Source organism: Orbicella faveolata, unplaced genomic scaffold, assembly GCF_042242905.1.
Source record: "Orbicella faveolata isolate gen_17 unplaced genomic scaffold, um_ofav_v1 contig_3, whole genome shotgun sequence".
NCBI classification, from domain to species: domain Eukaryota; kingdom Metazoa; phylum Cnidaria; class Anthozoa; order Scleractinia; family Merulinidae; genus Orbicella; species Orbicella faveolata.
In genome coordinates this window covers 19238242-19260000 of record NW_028301558.1, presented here as the reverse complement: position 1 = coordinate 19260000, position 21759 = coordinate 19238242, and the positions used below count along the sequence as shown (strand labels likewise).

At 40.4% G+C, this 21759-nt stretch overlaps 1 protein-coding gene across 1 annotated transcript in view; it reads left to right on the top strand.

Annotated features, from left to right (window-relative positions):
• LOC149106757 (ankyrin-2-like) overlaps positions 1-16717 on the top strand; it is a 38195-nt gene extending 21478 nt beyond the window's left edge. The window contains exons 2-12 of the mRNA XM_089297684.1: positions 2166-2459; positions 2710-2738; positions 3590-3652; positions 5808-5849; positions 6534-6587; positions 7751-7801; positions 9884-9943; positions 11284-11350; positions 13092-13217; positions 14017-14356; positions 15680-16717. Coding sequence (XP_089153810.1) covers positions 2166-2459; positions 2710-2738; positions 3590-3652; positions 5808-5849; positions 6534-6587; positions 7751-7801; positions 9884-9943; positions 11284-11313 — 623 coding nt within the window. The 3' untranslated portion in view covers positions 11314-11350; positions 13092-13217; positions 14017-14356; positions 15680-16717. The remainder of the gene's footprint in view (positions 1-2165; positions 2460-2709; positions 2739-3589; positions 3653-5807; positions 5850-6533; positions 6588-7750; positions 7802-9883; positions 9944-11283; positions 11351-13091; positions 13218-14016; positions 14357-15679) is intronic.
• The last annotated feature ends 5042 nt before the right edge of the window (positions 16718-21759 follow it).

Genomic DNA, 21759 nt, shown 5'->3' with positions numbered 1-21759 from the left:
CCCCGGTTTGGTCGTTTCTCCGGAGATTTTGAATCCGGAATTTAAAGTGGGAACTTTGAATCCGAAAACTTTTGAATCTGGACAGTTTTGTCGTGTAAACGATTTTCTCTCGAATTCGGATATTTTTCCGCCTGTGATCTTTGAGTTTGCGGTGGAACGAAAATGGCGGATTACATGATCCAGTCGTAGTCGAGTCGTAGACACATTGATGGCCATTTGATGGCGGTCGCTGGGTGATTACCTCGTGCTGTTTCAGGTGTAGGTAATCACTTTTATAATGGGTAATGCCATACTCCTCAGAAACCCAATTTATACTTTACTGCGCAGATGACGACGATGGCACGATCGAAAACCTCGACGGTTCTAGATATTAAGAAAAGACCAGAATAAATACCTGGAGGGACCTGACATGATGGACAACAGTACCGTGGTCAGCGAGTTGAAAGAAAACTTCAGACTGTCTCAACCTACCCCTAGCCTTATTTTCGGAGGCATTTTGTTTCTCGTTGTCGAGGCAACAAACTGCTCGTTAACCATTCCATCATGAATGTTCCCGGAGTTATCGTCGTGTGTAAACGGTTAAGAATCCGAATATCCTTTCACTGTAAACCCCCGCTAATCCGAATACTCTAAAATTGATGAACTTTTACGAATCCAAAAAAACTCCTTTAGTGTAAACCTAGTCCTAGATCGACCACTGTAATGTTTATTTGTCTACCAGTGTTATGATCTGCAAATTTCAGTTAATTGATCAAACAACCAAAGTAGAAAAGATGGATTTTTTCCCAGTATGATCGAAACTTAAACGCAGTTTCTTCCTGGGCTAATTCAATTCAAGAAATTCCGGGTTTTCTAGCTGAGTTTGAGCATGTGTGGGTACAAATTTTCTACACAGCTAGAAGAGCGGAGATGCCATCACGCAATTAGTAGTTTATAGAAATTATGGTATTTCCACTTGACTTTATTTGTCAGTCAATGATTCAATTGCCATAAACCATAGAGGATTGGTTAAGTGTATCTCTAAAACTGCCACTATATTGTAAGTTATCAGTGATTCAATAAAATAAATAAGTGTTAAAATCATTTCCCGGAGTACTGTAGAAACGTTCTTTATCAGGGATGTCGTGGGTGTTGCAATGCAAATGAAAAAACATACATACTTATACTAACTTAAACAAAAAAAGAAAACAAACAAACAAACAAAAAACATTTTCCATTATTTTATCTACACTACGTTTCAAATATTGCTTTCATCGGATTGCTGGAAACGAATATTTTACTCGAGAGTGGCTATCCGCGTCACGCAATTGTTTACATTCCAGCGCCGGATTTTGGGCAAAATCTATGAGAAACACAGGCCAAGGCGGGCGACTTGAAATCATTTGCCCAGAGATGTTTTTTGATAGCCTAACAGGTGGGTGTATATTTAACCCGTAGAAAGTGTTTTTATGGTATTTAAAGTTATAGCCCATAGAAAAATATGGCGATGTTTTCATGCAATAATTCTCTTGCGACACACTGTAAAATTTTGCGTGTCAGTTTGATCTCTTTTCGGGCTCAAAACTAACTTTGATTTTTTTTTTTTTGCGCTCAGTCATACCACGAAGACCTGAACTGAATATAAAATCCATTGAAAGATTCTCAAGTAGCTGTTCTGCGGAGCACGAAGCAATCAAATATTCGGAAAATTCAGCAAAACCGGAAGTAGATTTTGAGCCCAATCGGGTCGAAATCGTTTTTGGCGTATTTCTACCAAAGAAAGCTGCATTAGCAGAAACTAACTATGGTCCGTTTCTATTCTTACTAGGACCTATCTATGGACAAAATACAAGCGAAATCAATTTTTCGACTTGTGCCATTGATAGGCGATTTAGGTCCATTTTTATAGGCATTTACTCTTAATATTGTATTGGTTGTTGCCAAGATAAAGGATATGTGTTGTTTCTAGAGATTAGACCTTGTAAGTCATTTATAGTAACTACGAAAAGGTTATTGTTTAACAGTAATTCTAGAACAAGTCTTATGTGTATTTTGTGCAAAAAAATATTTTTCTCCTCTGCATCATATGTTTGTATGGGTCGTCCATTCGTACATGCTAACTTACAAGCAGCCTTCACTTCCTGTTCGGTAAATTAGTTTATACTGCAATCCTAATTGTCCCATAGGCATGGGCCCGGATGATCCACTGAAGGAGCTTGACATTCGTGAAAAAAAGGTCGCAGAACAAATTGGGTCGAACTGGAAAGATCTGGCACGACATAGGACATTTGACTTTAGCGAAGCCGTCATTGACAATATAGAAACGGAAAAAGGAGGTAACAAAGCCGACGCCGGCAAAGAGTGCTGTATCGCAGTCATCGTGCGCTGGATGCGTGATAAGGGAAAGAGAGCCACTGCTGGAAAACTAGCTGAGGCGTTAATGGAAATAGGGTTAACAATGGTGGCTGAGAAACTGATTGGTATGTTGAGGCAATGGAACCAAGATTAGGAATAAATATTCAATGCTTTCGTCGCTGCTTTTGTCGCGGCTAAGTTTTGTGGAAAAAATCGAGGAAAAACAGAATTTTCAATGCAGAGGGCCACACGACACCTAGGGAACGAAGGACACTATTTGTATTCCGATTCTTCGTTAGTCAGTAGAAACGCGTTCTATTCAAATAAGTCGCCTTATCGTAATCGATTTTGTTAATCAATATTTGTTTGTTGTAGATCCGTTGCCTGACATGGAAGGCGAAGAGGTAACGAAACAATTAAAGATGATTTCCAGTCCGTACTGCGCACTCTTGAGAGTTTGTTTGCGTTTTTTTGTTTCGTTTCATGTAAGACATCAATCTCGTTCTCAGAGCGTTCGTTACCCCGGCCTTGTCCTGCAGAGGCCTTCGTTTTCCCGTTCCGCCTGACATGGGGTGCTTTCCATTATGCTAAAGATTTCAAATGGAAATTGTGGGTGCTTTCCATTATGCCAAAACTGACCGGTCAGAGATCACTGGGAATACCCGGGGAAAATGGAGCGCCATTTTCGGATGAAACCGGGCCGACCAATAGGAATGGCTCTTACCATGATTTTTTATTAATTTTCCCAATTCCCTAATTAGGGCAAAGAACCGGTTTGTCAAAAATGGAACAGCGAATTTCGGTCGGAATGTTCTTTGTCATATCATTTGATGAAACAGCTTCGTAGCTGTAAAAATCAATCAAGCTGTTGAAAAAAGAATTTGAAAGGCCTCAAAGATAAGGTGTGTGGTTCGTAACGAATAACATCGATTCGCATTCCATCGAGTGAGATTTACAATGTTCATAACATTAGGGTGTTAATACCGCGCAGTTCGGACTGAAAATCATCTTTAAACAAAGTTCGTCACAAACGTAACTGATCTGAACTCAAGCTAACGAAGCAACAGAAAATGGTGAAATGCTACAACTCTGGTGTCTATTTGTCTGAAGTAATTGCTCGTGGCACACCAAGCTCAAGTAGTTTGAAATTAAGTGGTAAAATGCTAAGAATTTCCTAGATGGACCTTTAAATGGTATTTTCAGTGTTTTTTCTTGCGATGAACTTTTTTATGATTCTTTTGTTTTTAAATTTCAGTTTGGAAAACTGAAGAAGGCAGTTTTGGAAATAGAGTCACGCTTTATTTCCTGGAAGGAAAAGGTACCGAAATTATTGCTGATTGTGAACTAGTTGAATATTCTGGTTTAGCAAGAGCAAGAAAAAAATTAGATAACTGCACTGTGGCTAATGGGACGCAGGACATATTTTGAGCTATTTTTGAATTGGGAAAATCTCACATTTTCCCATTTTTTTCAGTAACTCTACTTGTAGATTTTATTCGCCTGCATGTTTGATCAGAGCCAGTTTTTAACCCGGAGATTGCTTGAGCAATCTATAGGGTTTTAGTTGTGGAGCAGATTATGCAAATAATATGCAAATGATGTCCTTCCATCATCCGTAAAGTTTTAAGAGTAATTCTGCTGACCAGTGGATAAAGCTCCCGAAATCACGGTATTAGTCAATATTGCAGACACATGTATCATTTTACATTTCTACAGGTCAAGGTATTATGTGACTGCGATTGTTGCACTAAAAGTGTTTTGTTTGCTTTCTGGGTATAGTTCATATGACATTTCTTTTACACTTCTAATCTTAATAAATTAACAGCTGACTACAAATAAGGCCAAATGTTGGCTTTTGTAATACGCCCTGGGACCGTTTTCGACCTTATAACAGTGGCAGTGCCTTTGTGATCTATGGGAGTTCAGTGCTAGAGTTCAGTGCATTCCTCGTACGTCTTTGCAATAGGTACGGGGAATGTTTTCGGTCTTATTGCCAACGAGGCAGCGGAGTGAAGACGCTCGGCTGGTGAGGCGGCAGAGAATAGTGCCACACGAAGAATACTTTATGCAGAAAAATTCTCGAACGAGCTTCGAGGAGTTTAAGTTTATGTACTTTGGACTTCGGTTTGAGCCAATTGCTAGGACGGAACTTTAGAGCCAATGGAAACACGTGTTAGATTTTAGTTTTTAGCCAACCAGGAGGCGATAGCAGGACGCGTTACCCCCCCGGGGGGGGGTACTCCCTTATATGGGCTATATAGGTATGTGTGGCCCCAAAGGGTATGGTTTTTCAGCCGTTTTGGTCATCACTAGGGTATCGATTTTAGCTGATTTTGGCCATTTTGGTCATAAATAGGGTATGGATTTTGCACTCTAGCCTAGATATGGGTATGTTTTTAAGAGGAAGCCACTTTTTCATCATTATCGAAAAAAAAATTAACAAAAGTCCTTCACAAATTATTTTTACGGTAATCTAACATTGGTCTGAACTAGGGAACTAATTATAACGCAGGTCTGAAACAGGGTTTTGATTTAAGGGTCAGGTGATAAATACGGTTTCCAATTTTTGGTCAGGCCATAAATAGGGTAGGGAATATTGCAGATTTTGGTCATAAATAGGGTAAGGGTTTTGAGAAGCGGGCCGCACACTCCCATTTTTCTGGGAGTAACCCCTCCCCCCCGGGGGCGTTAGCTCGCACATAAATCTGCAGACCGTTGCCGCGTTGTTGATCAAGCCTTTCGTCCTGAACGCACCGTGACCCACAGGGGACACGCTGCAATTTTAAAAGTTGCTGTAATTTTTAATAATTTCTTCTGCAAATTTAAGAGTTGCTGGAATTTTAAGTAATTTTGTACAAACATGTAAAACTTGCTGCGTTATAAAGATACTTGCATGCTGCAATTGCGCTTAATGTGATGCAAATTTAAAAAAACGTAAACGTTGCTGCAAATATAAAGAGTTTGTGCTGCAAAAATAAAGTAAAATATAATGAGCACACATAGTGGCTGAGGAAGTCTGGACCCACTGCCCTGTGTCCGCGATCTTTTCAGCACCAAGAAACCACGATCTCAGGGAAGTCATATTGTTTCCCGTTCGATATTGAGAATGTTCTGCTCTTCTTGTGGGGAAAACTGTTCGCTTGAGGCCAAATATTGTTACAAATGCGTACGTCTAATCGCCTAAACTTTAAACCCGGGTTTTATTAGGCGCCCCCATCCTGGATTCAATACATTGAATGAACTGATCAAATGAGGTAGTCACTTTGTCTGCTTTCTCACCTAAACGTTTAATTGAACCCATTCAGTTATAATAGACTAACGCACAGTTTACAGTATCTGTTGTTGTAGATTTTGTACATACTTTATTATATTCCCATTCCCATGCGCCCCCGCCCGAGTTCCTGATACGCACCTTCTCTTGAGCTACCAAAGCACTAAGGTATGCATTTTTCTCCTCCGTTTTAACAAAACAGGCCTCCAGAATGCGTGAAGAGTTACAACAAAAGGACCAAGAGGTACGTTTAGTTTTCAAGCTCTTTACAAAAAACAATGTCTAGAAATTTTTCCCACTTTAAATACAGGAAATTATATATCCTGTTGCAGTGAGGACACTCAAACCCTCAACACTTGACATTCTTTTATTGATTAAAAAAATAAAAATAAAAAAGACAGGCCTCCATAATGTTTGCCACAATCAAAGAACTGCAAGAACAGGTCCAGAAGAAGGTACGTTAAGTTTCCAAGCTCTTAACAGCGTAGCTTTGGCCAAAGGAAGTCGCTAGGATCATTAATAGAGGAGAATGTTATGAAGCCCGGCAAACTGTCAAAGGAGCAAACAAAGATGCCAAGATTTATGTTGGAAGGTCCACGACCGTGCGCCATCATTTGGTTTCCGTTCATAAACTATGCTTGAGTTAGGTAATTAAAACATTTCTATTGGTTAGCTCCTCGGTCAGTAGTAGTAGAATTTTCACTGTTATGGTGCACCTCTATGGCACACTCGAAGATACTAAGATATGGACGAAAATAATTTCTTACCCAAGCACAAATTGCCGTAAATAATCCAAAAACCCGTAAAAAAGCCAATATCCCTCCCAAACTCAGACGCACGGCAACACGGAATCTATTTGTTAAACAGTGAGGACACTCGAACGATGAACACTTGACATTCTGTTGTTCATTTTTAAAAAAAAAAACAGGCCTCCACAATGCTTGCCACAATCAAAGAGCTGCAAGAACAGGTCCAGAATAAGGTACGTCTAGTTTTCAAGCACTTAACCCCCGGAGGGGAGGGGGGTATTCGAAGAAAAGTTGGGTGGGGGTGTGCGACCCGCTTCTCAAAACCCTCACCCTATTTATGATCAAAATCTACGATATTCCGTACCCTAGTTCTGACCAGACCAAATATTCGATACCCTATTTATGACCTAACGGGCCATTAAATTAAAGCCCTGTTTCAGACCTGCGTTATAATAAGTTCCCTAGTTCAGACCCATGTTAAATTATCGTAAACACACGTAAACATAATTTGCGAAGGGCTTTTGTTAATGATGAAAAAGTAGCTTCTTCTTAAAAACATACCCATATCAAGGCAAGAGTGCAAAAATCATACCCTATTTATGACCAAACTGGCCAAAATAGGCTAAAATCGCTACCCTATTTATGACCAAAACGGCTGAAAAATATTCTGTAACTTTATTGCAATATTTTTTGCCGCTTGGCCCAGCCACCTAGCTCGATTAGCCTTAGCTATTTCTAAGTGGCTGTGCTCTGTTTTTCATTGCTATTTTTTCACATTGCATGTATTTATTTTTATTGTAAAATTTTTCTGGGCACGAAATAAAGATTGTTGTTGTTGTTGTTGTTGTTGTTGCCGTATATACCTATATAGCTCATATAAGGGAATACCCCCCCCCCCCCGGGCTTTTGACAGCGTAGCTCTGGTCAAAGGAAGTCGCTAGGATGATGAAACTGTTTTGGGTATTTGTTCGCCGACAGAAGATAACATTTAACGCTGTTACATTGAAAGAATGTGTTTCTAAATAGCGCTATAATTCACTTTCGTGCGTTTTTTTTTTACGTTTTTTTTTTTTGCAAAAACTCTGCAATAAGACAAGCTTATCGTTTATGCTCAAATATGTCTCTAATAGCATTTGATTTTTGGACTGTACAGACTCAACTTTTACATTTTACCAGAGTTCGTACTGTTTCTTTTAAAAGTTGGGCTGAATAGACTTGCTCTAGTGACTCTCCGTCTGGGCACGTTCTTGGTATGTTCTTAAAATTTGGAGTAGTCTTAGCCTCAAGTGTATGTTTTTCCTTAAAAGAAGAACTTTGAATACATGAAATTATCTATCCTGTTACACTCGAACCATGAATATTTGACATTCTTTTGTTCATTTTTTTAACAAATCAGACCTCCGCAATCAAAGAGCTGCAAGAACAGGTCCAGAATAAGGAACAAGAGGTACGTTTACTTTTCGAGCTCAGTTTACAACGTAGTTCAAGGGCGTCTCTTTTTATTAAAAGAAGAAACCAATGTCTGGAAAATTTTCCCACTTGGAATACATGAAATTATCTATCTTTTGACATGTTTTGAGGACAATCAAACCATCAACACTTGACATTCTTTTGCACTTTTTTTTGGGTGACTACAGAATGAAGGCTCTTCGCGTAATGTACAAGATTAATACTAGATACCGTCTTGTTAATATGAAGAGCTATGAGCAAAAATAGTGTTCACGGCAGGAGCCATAATCGGGGACGGAGACCGTAAGTCTTGAGATCCGCGCGTACCTATGATATGGGACAATTTTTCTATTTTTAGAACAAATTGCGCCATCCTGACGTCATATATCTGCGCGGATCCACGCACATGTCGGGGGTTCTCGTGTGGATGTTGTCACGTTGCATGATCAAATGGTGAGAGTTGAAAGATTCTCTTGCGTATCTTTCACAGCGATGGCAGGGAATAAGGAAGGGACTAAGAACCAGGGCGCTTATATGTAGTTTTATGCTCTGAGCCAACGGAAAAGGTGGGTTTTTCAGGGTCGAAAACAAGACTTCAATCTCGCGCTGGGAATGAATAATAAGATCTGCTCGCGCTAGTTGTAAGCTTACGCGTATGTTTTTGCGTTTGTTCTGACTTAAGAATATAGCAAGAAAACTCTCTACTCTGGTATCGAGTTAATTTGTGAGTTTATCGGACAATGGTTCATCATAACCAAAACCTGTTTTGATGGTTTCTAATTTTTTCTGCTTGTTTGGTGCGTTTGCAAAAGTTTTTGAAAGGAAAGTCTGACGCGTACAATTAGCTCATTTGCATAGTGCAGCTCGTGCACTTTCAAGTCCGAGTCGGTGTTTTCAATTGACAACAAATCTTGACAAACATTTCTTTCGTTATCTTTTGTGCTGAGATGCTGCAACAAATTTTACGAACGCAAGACAGGCTACAGTAACATCATGTGTGTTTCTTCAACATAAGCATAGTGAAGTTTTACACTGCGAAAATGAAAATAGACAAGGAGTTTTGATATTTTAAACTCGATCAACAAAATCGAAATCGTTATTCGAAGTTGATTAAAGAAAGCGTCATCGTAACTTTGTTGATTATTTCTGCTTTATCCGCATATTTTCAGCTTAGCGTTTAATATGTTCTCAAACATTTATCAATCTTAAACATATTTAAAAACTATAGAGTTATTGTTTGAGTTCGTTGTACGTTTTCACAGGAAAGTGCGGCGGAATGTCATGTTTACTGACTGTACAAAACACGCATCGGCGGGCGCTCTCATTCATCGACAACAGAGAATTTACTGGATTTTTACACGAATAAATCTGAGCAGTATCTACGGACGTAAAGTTATTGGGCCTTAATGAAACATCAAGCGTTGCTTACAATTCAGGCGAAACTCAAACTGACCAAACTAGCAATTATTTTGTTTTACTTTTCAGTCGCGATAGACTGGCAAATTCCTCGCAAGCGTGGGGCAAGAGGAGCTAGGAAACTATGAGGTCCTGAAGCTCTGCTGTATCTAAATATATCCAGCTACTTTCTTGCTGTGTAATGGAAAAGCTGTTAATCTTCAACATATGTGAAATTTAAAGTGGAGTAATGTACAGCTCATGTAAAAGAAGCATCCGTCGAAACACAACTTGGTCAGCGATATACATAAGCTTACAGTGGAACATACCCAAATTCGACACTGTCTTACTTCACTCAAACTGGAGCAGCTTACGACGAAAATACTGAAGCAAAAATCCAACAGACGTAAACGTGTTGAGTTGTGGGCCAAAAACATGAAACATTTCGGGAATTTCGGACGCCATTTCTCCCGCGCGACATCGGCAAAAATCCTCGCAGCATGTACGCGCGTGTGCCTCAGGTGATGGCGCAATCTGTTCTAAAAATAGAATTATTGTCCCATATCATGGGGACAACCCCAATACTAGAAATGGAGCGCGCTTACGGTCTCCGTCCCCGATTATGGCTCCTGGTTCACGGTTCGAGTGTCCTCACCGTAAATATCTGTACTGTTTTATGAAACAGAACTGCAAATTACGTGAAACGATCTGGACACTGAAGGATGCCTTGGCGGAAGAGAAAAAGGTTAGATAACCGGCGTTTATTCGTTGGCGGACACATCCTACCTTATGATGGATGGGCTCAGTTTATTTAGGTTTATAATACGTCATTTTACGAGCATACACGTACGGTATAAAGCAGTAGTTAGCAGCCGAGTTAGTTGGGGCGTGGGTTGTAAACGTAACTTTCCAAAACACGAGGAATTTTTTCACGAACTGGCCCGACAGCCATACCGAGCGGCCAGACAACTATACGGTGTCATTATCAATAGCTAAACAGTTGTACATTGATCAAGTTTGTTTATGTCAGCTGATGATCGATTCTGTGAATTACTGTTTGGGCCCTTTTATATTTTCGAACCAAAAAAAATGAAAGAAACACTATCGACTTTTTTGGCAAAATTTTCAAAGATGCTTTACTCAAGTGTATGAGAATAATGTATTCTACGACAACGGCAAAAATTGCCTCCAATTTTGTTTTGTTTTCCACTAATCCCTGCAGTCAATCCAACAAAAAAGGCTAAATAAATTTTTTTAAAAAATCTTCTATTCGTAGCAAACACAAATCATTCCTACTTAACTATATTGTCTTAGTGTAGTTTTATTTATGCCTCATGCCGTCAAGCACATGTGACGAGCAAACGGAGAGCACCAGGATCGGCGGAAGGTCGCCGGGCTTACGTGCCTGGCCAGTGCGTGAAAAATTTACCCGCGGTCAATAGGGCGTTTTTACTCACGTGGCCAACAGCCATGCAGAGTTATCAGAACAAAAGAAAGTGTTTACATGGTCTTACATAAAGAAAGAGTTCAACTCCCACAGGATTGGTTTGGCACACCAACATGGTTTTCATGGGTTTTGGAAACTAATTATGGCCGCCGTGACGTTATGTGAAAACACTCTATTGCACAAACTCGAATGTATTTTTAAGCACGCTAGTAGGGGTGCATGTAGGGTATGTGGGCTATAAGTTACGACAAATAAAGTCGTTGATAGACTGACTGAAAATTCGCGTCACAGGATTGGCAATTTTTAGACCCTCCTGGGATTTACCAGGCTCGATTTCCAGCCGTTTTGGGAGTACGGTTGTTTATCCCCTTCCCAACGAACATGGTTGGGGGCAAGAAACGCGAGCTCACAAATCGGCTGGAAATCGAGCCTAGGGATTTACGAAAACGGAAATTATTTAAACATAGCATGAGAGTGATAACCTTTAAGGGATAATAAGGTCTACATGTAGCATTAACCCTCACCCTCTGTCCTTTTATGCTTCTGAATGATTCAAAGGCTGAATTTTTCGGCGACTTCCTTGCGGACATAATGTTAAGAAACGGAAAACTTTTTTTTCTTGTTCATGCGAAAACTAGGTGTCCGATCTCAAAGCGAATCTCACATGATTCAGTGATGACCGTAGTAGTGGCTTCTATGAACAAGGTGAGAAAAACCTTTAACAAGTGTCAAGTGTAATAATCAGGCAACACACTCGATTGCTCTACAGCAACTGCTTTATTGACTAACCAACCTTTTGTTGATGTGTTTGCTATAGAAACTGAGACTAACTGTTTTAAAGACATTTTGCTGAAGCAGCCCTGTTATCGAGTGATGGAGTACACCAACTCTTCCGTCGTCCATTATTAAAAAGTCGTTCTTTTTTTCTGGTCCATCCTAAATTTTATCTTTCCTTCCTACTACTCAATTTGCCTCGAAGATATTTGCCATATCTAGCCGCCCTATAAGTACTAGTTATTCAACGCTTTAAATTGTTATACTAAATAATTAGATTATGAGCCCGGGATTTCTATCGCGTGATAGTTGACGAGGGCATTCAGCCCGAGTCAACTATCACGGCATAGAAATCGAGAGCGAATAATCTAATTGTTTTAGTATAAACACTGGCTGGTAGTTCGGAGGCTGGGGAGAGGGAAAAACGGAAGCGCGCGGGGAACTCCCAATATTGGGGAGCTTAAGCAACGACGACGGTGACGTCGGGACAACGCCTAGAAAAAAATGAATTTGTATTTTATCAGCGAAATTCGCGATTGTCTAGATCTGCTCGGTACACCAATGGCTCTAAAAACGTGCTTAAGCTAAATATGTAACAACGGCGTTCAATTCCAAATGGAAATACGAAATTGGCCGTCGTCGTCCACGTTCCGTAGACGACGTAGACGTAGACGCAGAACTTGGTCATTTCACGTTGTTGTTTTGCAGAGAACGGCAAAGAAATGTACAAAGATTTATAACGCACGTGTACAGCTATTATTTTGCTCATTTAACCTTTTGTTTGGTGACGCTTTCGTTGCCGTCGTCGTCGTGGTTTGCTTAAGGTCCCTATTACTCAATTTCCCATAGGGAACCTCTGCGGAAGAGAGAGGGGCCAAACCGAAACTGCAGTAATCGGGACCGTACATGCAAGTTCCATGTGGATGTGGATACATAAAAGCCCATCCAGTTCTTGGTTCCGTGTGAACATAGCCTAAAGTACCAGCAAAATCGACATGCCGTGTGGCGCGAAATTTTTGGGTTCTAATTTGTGGGATTTTTGCGTTTTTTTCCACGATCCGCCAAAAACAAAGTTCCCGCTAAAATTTTCTCCGCAAAAATTTACTCCACTGGCGATATTATAGACACCAATATCACATGTTGATGCCATTTATAGAAAACATTTCAATTTAAAACGTCTATTTCGTTCAGGAAGAAAACGATGAAATAAGAAACAAAACCTTCAGAAATTTAACGATTAAATTCCCCACGGTACACTACAGGTGTAGCTGCTAAAAAGTTTATAGAAAACGCTCGTCTGAAGCTGGCACTATCAGCCACACTAGGGCAAGATGGCTTTGTAATAGAGTGACACTGGCTACCGCGTATTACATCTCTGACTGTTGTTTTACTTGTCACCGGCATTGTAGCGTAATACAAAATAAAAAATGTTGTAACTCCAGTTAAACGCGACTTCCTGAAAATTGCAAAAATTAATACCCAGCAAGAAAAACCAGTCTTTCACAATCACAAAAATTGGTTTCCGCAAAATACAAACAAAAAGCGTTGTTCCGCAAAATTAAACTATCGCAAAATTTCGTGCCACATGGTTACGCAGGAGCTTCCCATTCGTTTTCTTTTTTCTGTTAGCGTTATAGTAAGCCATAAATTTAATTATTTCCTTATAAATTAGCTTCGCTTTACGAAGAAGAAGAAGAGTTCACGGGAAACGGATGCTGCTGGGAACTTTCTTTTGAGTCACTGGTTGAACCACCAGGAACCAGGTCTGATGATACGACCCAAGTAGAGTTTAACCAAGGTAACCTCTTTCTTACGTTTGATTCTCCGCCATGGGCCATCTTGTGAATCGGTCTTTCAAAATCTCTGCATTCTAGCTTGTACAAGGCAACGTTTACACATTGTAATTCCGTTTTTTTTTTCCAACTTCCTGACAAGTAGATTTGCTATTTGTTGGTCCCAGATTCAACTCCTCCATGCTTTGTGAATAGCCAACTGGTCAGCCTCCAGCCAGTTGGGGTTTTTGACAAGTTTCTGTTTAATTTACAATATTTGATTACTTATTTCAATGTCCACAATAAGTACAGCAGTGCTAAACACTTCGACCCTTAAATAAAAGGATTTATTTTATTATTTTGTTTTTATAAAGTCTTGGAATGAAGTCAATGAACGATATTACAGGATAACACAAAAGAACTTTTTACCAGAAAAACAAGTATTTCAGATTCAGTTCATGTTCACGTTGGACTTAAATGACAGATTTGTTTCCCTTTCATATACCTCAACTTGTAAAATCCCTGTAAAATAAAATAAAATCCCTTTTATACACCTGAAGCCTGAAAAAGCTACCTCTTTCGGGTAAAGTCTCCTCATGGAGGTCATTATACGGAGTACCACCCCGCCCCGATACATTGTCACAGTTCAGATAATCACGTAGCGGTGATGACTAGCTGTTGGCCTTTTCTCATTCCCATGTATACCTCGTAGGTGACTGTTTTCTGTCTACTGCTGTTGTAGTCTGGTTTGTTTGTTATAATTCTTGGGTTGATTAGCCACTTGCTGTGCGCAAGTTTCAAACGAGCATGCTGATTTTTCTTCAGGACAAGAAGAGGAACAACCCAAAGACTTGAAAATAAAACAAATGTTGGAAAAATTGCTTGCTATCACAGAAGCAAGTCAAAGGATCCTGCACAAAGAGTATCAGACCATCTCGCAATCATTCAGCTCAAAGGATATAGAGCTAAATGAATTACACTGCGAACTTAAAACGATGATCCAAAGCGGTAATCAAGGAATCTCGTACAGTGAAATTCCCACAGAGAGAATCTATCAGCTGATTAATGGAACCTACTCCTTCTGTGCTTATGTGAAAAGAGTAAGAGTTCTTTTACCATTCCAATCTGATGCGCAACAAATGACTAAACTGAAGTGCCCATCCAGGTGACTAATAGCATTCACTGTGATTTTATGTTTCTCTAAACATCTTTACATTAATATCCTTGTTTTGCCACCGCTTAGCTTATGGGTTATATACGAGACAACAGTGGAATCCCGATTTTACGAACCTACAAGAGACACGAGTTGAGAAATCGGGGCTAAAATTACAATGTTCGAACGAGGAGAGGGAGTTATCGGGAGGTTCGAAAAATCGAGGGTTTGAGAAATCGTGAGTTCGCCGTAAAAAAGTCTCCAGGATGCTCTACAGGGTTGAACGAAGCCCTTAAGGAGGCAATGACCAAGGTCATGTCCACATCTTCCCATTTTTCCCTCTTTCTTGCTATCGTCATATCTTTTAAGTTTCTTTCATTAAATCCACCACGTTTTACCCATGGTCCGCAAGAGCCGATAAGTCGAACATGAAATGAAGTAGTCGATTGTTTTTCGCTATCGCCAAAATTTCACAGGAGAATTTGATGGGGGAAAATTAGCTTGAAATCGTGCCTATGTGACAGTTCCTAAGATCATTTTTTCTCTGCTTGCAGCCGACAAGTTCCTCGAGTATTTTTCTCCAAACAGTGATCCCAGTTGACATCTCACAACTCAACGGTTTTTCGGTTTATTGAAAGGATTGCAACAATTTCTCCCTTGCGTTGCGCCGCGTCATAGGTTACGTCGAGTTTATGGTCTATAAACCAGTTATGTAACGCTTTCTAGTGGTTTACCATGGAATATATCCCACGAGGCACTTGTATTTTCGGGATATGCACGCGAACCTTTGGGCGAGTGTTTAATAAGTATAATAAGTATTATTAAAAACTGGATAATTGGATAATGCAATTCAACGGTTTTCATTGTCTTAGCCATGATGGTATATGGGTCATCATAATCCATCAAATATTTTCGCTCGCGCGCAATTGGTCTAAACGCGTAACGTGACCGAATATTACGAATGTTCTTTAACTTACGCGTTAGTTCATTTGATTGGTGCGGTTAAAACGAATGACCAGATCAGAGTGCGCGCAATACCGAATGGCTTTTTTGTTATGCTTTGGTTTTATAAGGCATATAATAAGATAATAATAAACTACTTATTAGCCTCAAACGTTAAGTCTTTACGGGAAAATCTCACTGGCTTGCCGTATTGACCCCGCTATGGTTCGCTCAAAACAGCAGCTTCTCGGTTTGAGAATTCCCCGTAAAGACCTCACTCTCGGTTAATAAGTAGTTATCATCTATTGAAATGACGCCCTCTTGCACCTGTATCACCAGTACAACTGCCCTCGAAAGCGTGCATTCTTAATTTCATTTCGTTTTTTCTTGCAGTGGAAAAATGTCTTGCACGAAGACGTGAAAATGAAAAGAAACACAAAACAAAGTTTTGTCTTCCAGTTTATGCTTTAGACCTCACAGTGAAGAAGATGATCTAATTTGTTGGCAACGAGGAATTGATTCGTCAGTGGGGTTAATTCAACTTTTGTGCACTTAATTTTGCCTGGTTATTAGTAGATGATGCATTTATTAGACCCTGTTACACTGTGCTTAGGAATTCTTTTTATAGTTATTCAACTTATTAGATATAACTTAATGCTATAGATATGAACTTCAGTGAAAAAGGTTTGAACAATGTATCTTCATTAACTATACAATCACTTTCAATTGATACAATAAAATCGAATTACGACCAATTATACTCGTGCAACAGTAAAACAGACCATTTTACAGTTGTCTGTTCAGCGATGTATGATTCGTCTTAACTGTAGAAGTATTTTAGGCGTGCTTACCGGTATGATGAATCCCTAGAGGCGACTATTTGAGGCTATTTGAGATTTGATGAATCCCTAGGCTATTTGAGATTATGTAAGTTTTTTTTTTTAATTTAACAATTTTTTTTATTTCTTTATTGTTTACATTGACAATTACGGTTACAAGCATATTTACTAGACGCACTAACACTAAAAAAAAGCAGTAAACAAATAAATAAATGAATAAATAAATAAGAAATACAATAATGGTTAAACACTACAATAAATAAATAAATAAATAAATATACCAAAAACAAAAGGACAAAATAAATAAAATTAATGAATAAAGTACAAGACACACGATGACGAAACTTTAAATTGATGCTTAGTTAAGAAAGAGGCAATAATTTTTTCCATTTTTTGTAATGTTTATGGAGCCTGTCATTTCTTTTGGCAATTTTTCTCTCTATATGGTGAACTAATTTGATCTTTTCAAAGAAAATTCTTAATGTTGGTTTAGTTTTGTTCAGTTGACATGTATAAATAAAATATTTAGCAATGAGTATTAAGTGATTCAAAATAGCAAACTCTTCATTGTCATTAAATACGCCAAACAGAATATTCATTAGTGATAACGTCTCCATAGATATGTTTTGTTTACTAATCCTGAAGAAAGTCGCACGTATTTTGGTATCTAGTGGGGTGGTTGGTTTTTTACCTATAATTCATTACCATTTGGTTGGAAATTTCATCTTATGTATATCACTCGACGGACCTTGTGGCGTTAAATTTTCTGCGCTCCTTAGGTCTTTCGTGTCTCTTGTATATCGATGATAGACATAATGGCCAGCTCCAGGTGTCGCCTGACAAGGGACAATATAACACTTAGGATTCTATTGATTAACGTAATCTCAGCGGTGTTTCTCGTGGCATTTCATTTGGTACGCCTAGGGTATTTCCTTGGTTTATCAAAGTGAATCTTAATTCCCCGGAAAATGGCCCCTTATCTCCGTTTCTTGATAGACTCCGGTAGCGAAGTTTTCCGCCTGATCCCAGAGAAGAAGCGCAACTTTATAGAGTACATCCGGGAAACGTTAAGCTCACGTTATGTATCGGTCATGACGCTCCAGAGATTGGTGGGTAAATGCGGCTCCTTTTCCTTGCCGTTCCAGCGGCCCCTCTGTTTACCAAGGAGGTGTCAGCGGCAATTTCTATGGGTATGCGCACGTTGAAACCAATCGCGGTCCAGGGTGCACTGCGCGATGGAATTGCCCATTGGCTTTTTCTAGAAAAATGGGACGACCCCCTTCCTTGGCGTGAAGAGAAACCTCTTGAGATTGAGTTAGCTACGGATGCCTCCCAAACTGGATGGGGAGGGGCCATATCCACACCTGTGAAGCAGGAAACATCTGATTATTGGTCAAAGGATCAGATGATGTTGGACATTGCGACTAGGGAGGCCATTGCTATGGATAAGGTCTTTCATGCCTTTAAGGACCTTGTCAAGGATTGTCGCGTCGATGTAATGATTGACAATCTGACGATCACGTATGCGTGGAATAATCAATCAATCTGGATACATACCCGAGAAAGTACTGGTGGCCTCTTTTGCAACGGGTTTCTAGAAAAGCGCAGAAGCTGGCAGGTGCAGGTGATTCACAAGCCCTGTTACTATCCTCAAAGGAAGGTTGGAGCGGAGAAAGCGGGATCCCAGGGGATTTGTGGGCCTTCCAGATAGTTTTCCCGTTAGAGCTCTGAGCTTGTCTGTGACAGTGACAATTGTGTCAGAAACACTAGCTATATATTAAATTGAAATTGGATAAACCCCCTGGAATGTGGGAATCCCTTAGTCAGAATAAGAAATTTTTTCTCCCCTCCTTGTATAATCCTGTGGTATGCAAATACGAAGTTTGACTTTTAAGGAGAATAAAAAGTGTTCTGATAGATTACAAGTCTCTCGTCCTTTCTCTACTCAGGATCTCCCCATCGTTGCCAAGTTGTTTACACCTTCCGTTAGATGTCCAGTATGCTGCCATGCGAATGACCAGGATTTTAGATTCTGCCAACGTTGTGGTTATAACCGACAAATTGTGACACCGGTTAATATTGACAAGACTGGCATCGATCTGGAGAGCATTGACCAGCGCTTAAGTCAACTAATGGACTTTGATCGTGCTACCAACTATGAACAGCTTAAACAGAGAGACTCCCTAAGAAAGGAGCTTGAAACCTTTCTTGCTTCACTTCCTGGTCATATCACATAAGCCACTGTGGCTCCACGGGATATTTGCCGGTTCCTTGTTTTTAAAGACAAGAATGGGAAAACTCAGATTCCGCAATGGCTGTAAGTAGATCGGCCAAGCGGGACGATATACTTGTGGATGTCCTATACGTCTATCTTATAAGACGGTGGACTCTTATATCGGTAAGCTACGAGCTATTCTCCATTCTATTGGACGAGACGGCGAGTGGGACAAGCGTCTAGGCCTAGGCAACCCAGCGTCTGACAAGTCGGTGAAGGATTTTTTGAGGCTGGTAACCGCGGAGCAATTACAGGCACGGGTAACACCAAAGCAGGCCACCCCTTTCTTCGTTGATAAGCTAACGCAATTATGTTCACACCTAGACAGAAAATTGAGAGACTCAGACAGAGCGATTGACAGATTTGTGATAGCCCGCGATCAGGCGTACTTTAAACTAGTTTTCTTTAGTGGAGATCGACTTGGGAACTTGGGACAGATTAAGGTCCCTGAAATCCTACGTTTCCCCAACGACGACGGTTTCCTTTTCAATCACATTTGGGGAAAGACGTTAAGGGATGGGGACGAGAATGTGTTTGGAGTGAGGAGAAATGCGCAAGCGGAAATCTGTCCTGTTCGAGGCATCGAGCGTTATATGGAGGTGACGCGTGATATAAGGGTGGATTTAACGTGCGGTTACCTATTTCGTCCAATCACACCTGATTTGGGCATGAAAGACGCCCCTTTTACTTCCTCTGCAGCTGAATCACGCTTAAAAGGTTACCTTAAGGAGATGAATGCAGATAGCGGGGAGACGCTCCATGGTTTCCGCTCCGGCTGTGCGATCAATCTAGCTCTTACAGGTGCAGATCTGGCCGAGATCATGGATCATGTTGGTTGGCGTCACACAGCCCTATACTACATGCAGTTAGCGAAAGTCTTAAATCCGGCTGGAGCCTCTGCTCGGCTGGCCTCTAACATCGGCGCGGAACCGTCCTGTTCATGGCAAGATATTAGGGAGCTTAAGCAACGACGACGACGACGCCGAAGACGACGCCTAGTAAAAAATGTATTTATATTTTACAAGCGAAATTCGCGATTGTCTAGATCTGTTCGGTACGCCAGTGGCTCTAAAAACGTGCTTAAGCTAAGTATGCAACGACGGTGTTCAATTCCAAATGGAAAAACGAAAAATTAGCCTTCGTCGTCCACGTTTTGAGACCCCCCCATGTATATAAATTCTTGTGTTCCAAGGACACAATAATAAACACATAATCTGGGCAGCCAATCAAATGGTGAGTGTATTAATACGCAACAATTGCGTTTAACGGTGTTCTCACAGACACACTCGATATTGCAGATATTGACCAACTGCTTCGCGCTTTCAACTGTGCAACATCGAGCCAAATGCGCATGTCCGAGACAGTCTTTGTTCTTCAAATTTGAGTTGCAACGCCCACGTTTAGAATTTCTCCGGTATCTGTAACATAATGCGATTTCGAGTATTTTTATTTCCCCAAAGCTGGGATGTTAGTTCCCACCAGAGTTACCCCAGCAGTTAAATCACTGATACCAATTTATATTATACACCCGGGTGGAGAGAGGAATGGTGAGAGTAGAGAGTCTTACCCAAGAACACAACACAGTGACCCCGGTCAGGTTCGATCAGTTCTTGAACCCGGAGCCCAACACATGGCGTGAGGCCTCCGTGTCTCCCTATCCAAAAAAAGCTGTTGTCAGTGTTTAAATATTAAGGGCCTGTTTACAAGGAAGGAGGGTTACCCTAGCAAGCAGCTTACCCTAGCACTCACACATTTACTCTTTTTTACTTCGTCGTGTTTACAAGGCAGCCAGGGTTACCCGGGTAGGTGGGTTACCCTATCTGTGTGCGAGGGTTACCATAGCAGGCGGGTTAACTTTTTCCCTTGTGAACACTCCAGGTAGGGTTAACCTGCTTAACCGGGTTAACTTTCTACTTGTTTCCAGACTCTTTGAGTGTTATCGCACATTAAGTTGTCCCGGATTGTTGGGTTACCCTACCTGTGAACTTTTGCTTGTAGAACCGTGCTATCTTTTGCCCTCCAGCTAGGGTTAACCCGCTTACTGGGGTAACCCTCCCTCCTTTTAAAGAGGTCCCAATTTTCTCATGCGCCACGTCATTGCACCCTTTCGACTCTGACGGACACTAGAAGGTCTTTAACCAATGGAAATCGTTCTATTCAGCACCACGCCGTTGCCCGAGATAATTTGCGACTTTCTAGTGAAGCTTTATGATACAGTAAAACACCTACATTTTTTGGAGTCTTACAAAATAGGTTCTTGTAGTTTGGGGTAGTTATTGGTTCTTAATTAGGTTCTTAATTTCTATGAAGGAGATATAGCTGTTGATTACCGGAAAAAATAAACAAACTTGGGTTTGATCCTGGAATAAACAGTATTTATTCACAACTGTATTATGTATTTCCTTGTAATTGAAATTTGCAATCTCAAAGTCACACTCTTTGTTTAAAATGTTTATCATAATTTTATCATAATTTAACTGTAATCCACATATTATTATTATTAGTGTCATTGTGGGTGATTTTCTCTCGCAGCATCCGAGTCCAAACCATGGACTTTGGGAGGCAAAGAGGGTTTCTACTTGATGGAGAGGGCCCACTTGAGAAGGTGGGCGGTAGAAAGGAGAGTTATTTTCTGGAGTTTATGTATGTTGATGTTGCCAGGGATTTTGTTGATGTAGCTTTCCATGCCCTTCTTGATAGTACCGAGGGCTCCTATAACCACCGGGACTGTTGTTGTTTTGAGTCCCCACATTCTGTCTATCTCGATTTCCAATTCTTTGTATTTGTTAAGCTTTTCAGTGGTTTTGACTGAGGTGTTGGCGTCGAGGGGTACGGTCATATCAATGCGAACTGCCCCGCATACCCTTCGAAGAGGAGATGAATTTTTTCCACTACCTTCGCTCATACAATTCAAAACGCGCTGTGAAACCCTAAGGAAATTACGAGACAGGGATTTATCGAACACTGTTACAATAACTTTCACAATTCCCGCAAGATCGATAGGAAAACAATTTTACCGTAGAGTCGTCAATTTTCAAATTTGGCTGGGTCGGTCCGAAAAAACCCGGCACATGAGCAGAACAGTAGAATAGTAGAACAGTAGAATTGTTTCACTGAAAAAGCATGCAACTGCTTTTCTTCCATCTCAAGTGATTACAAGTTTGAAACAGGAAGGACTCCTTCGTACTCGGGGAGTGCATAGCGGTAATTTAGTGCGACTGAAAAGACAGAGAAAGCTGCGGAATGTGAAACAAAGCGTTCCCGCTATTACTCGCTTTAGGAGATTTGAACACGACCACCACACTCGACATCATGATGCATCAGTTAACGGCCCTCGTAATGTTAACAACTTGATTACA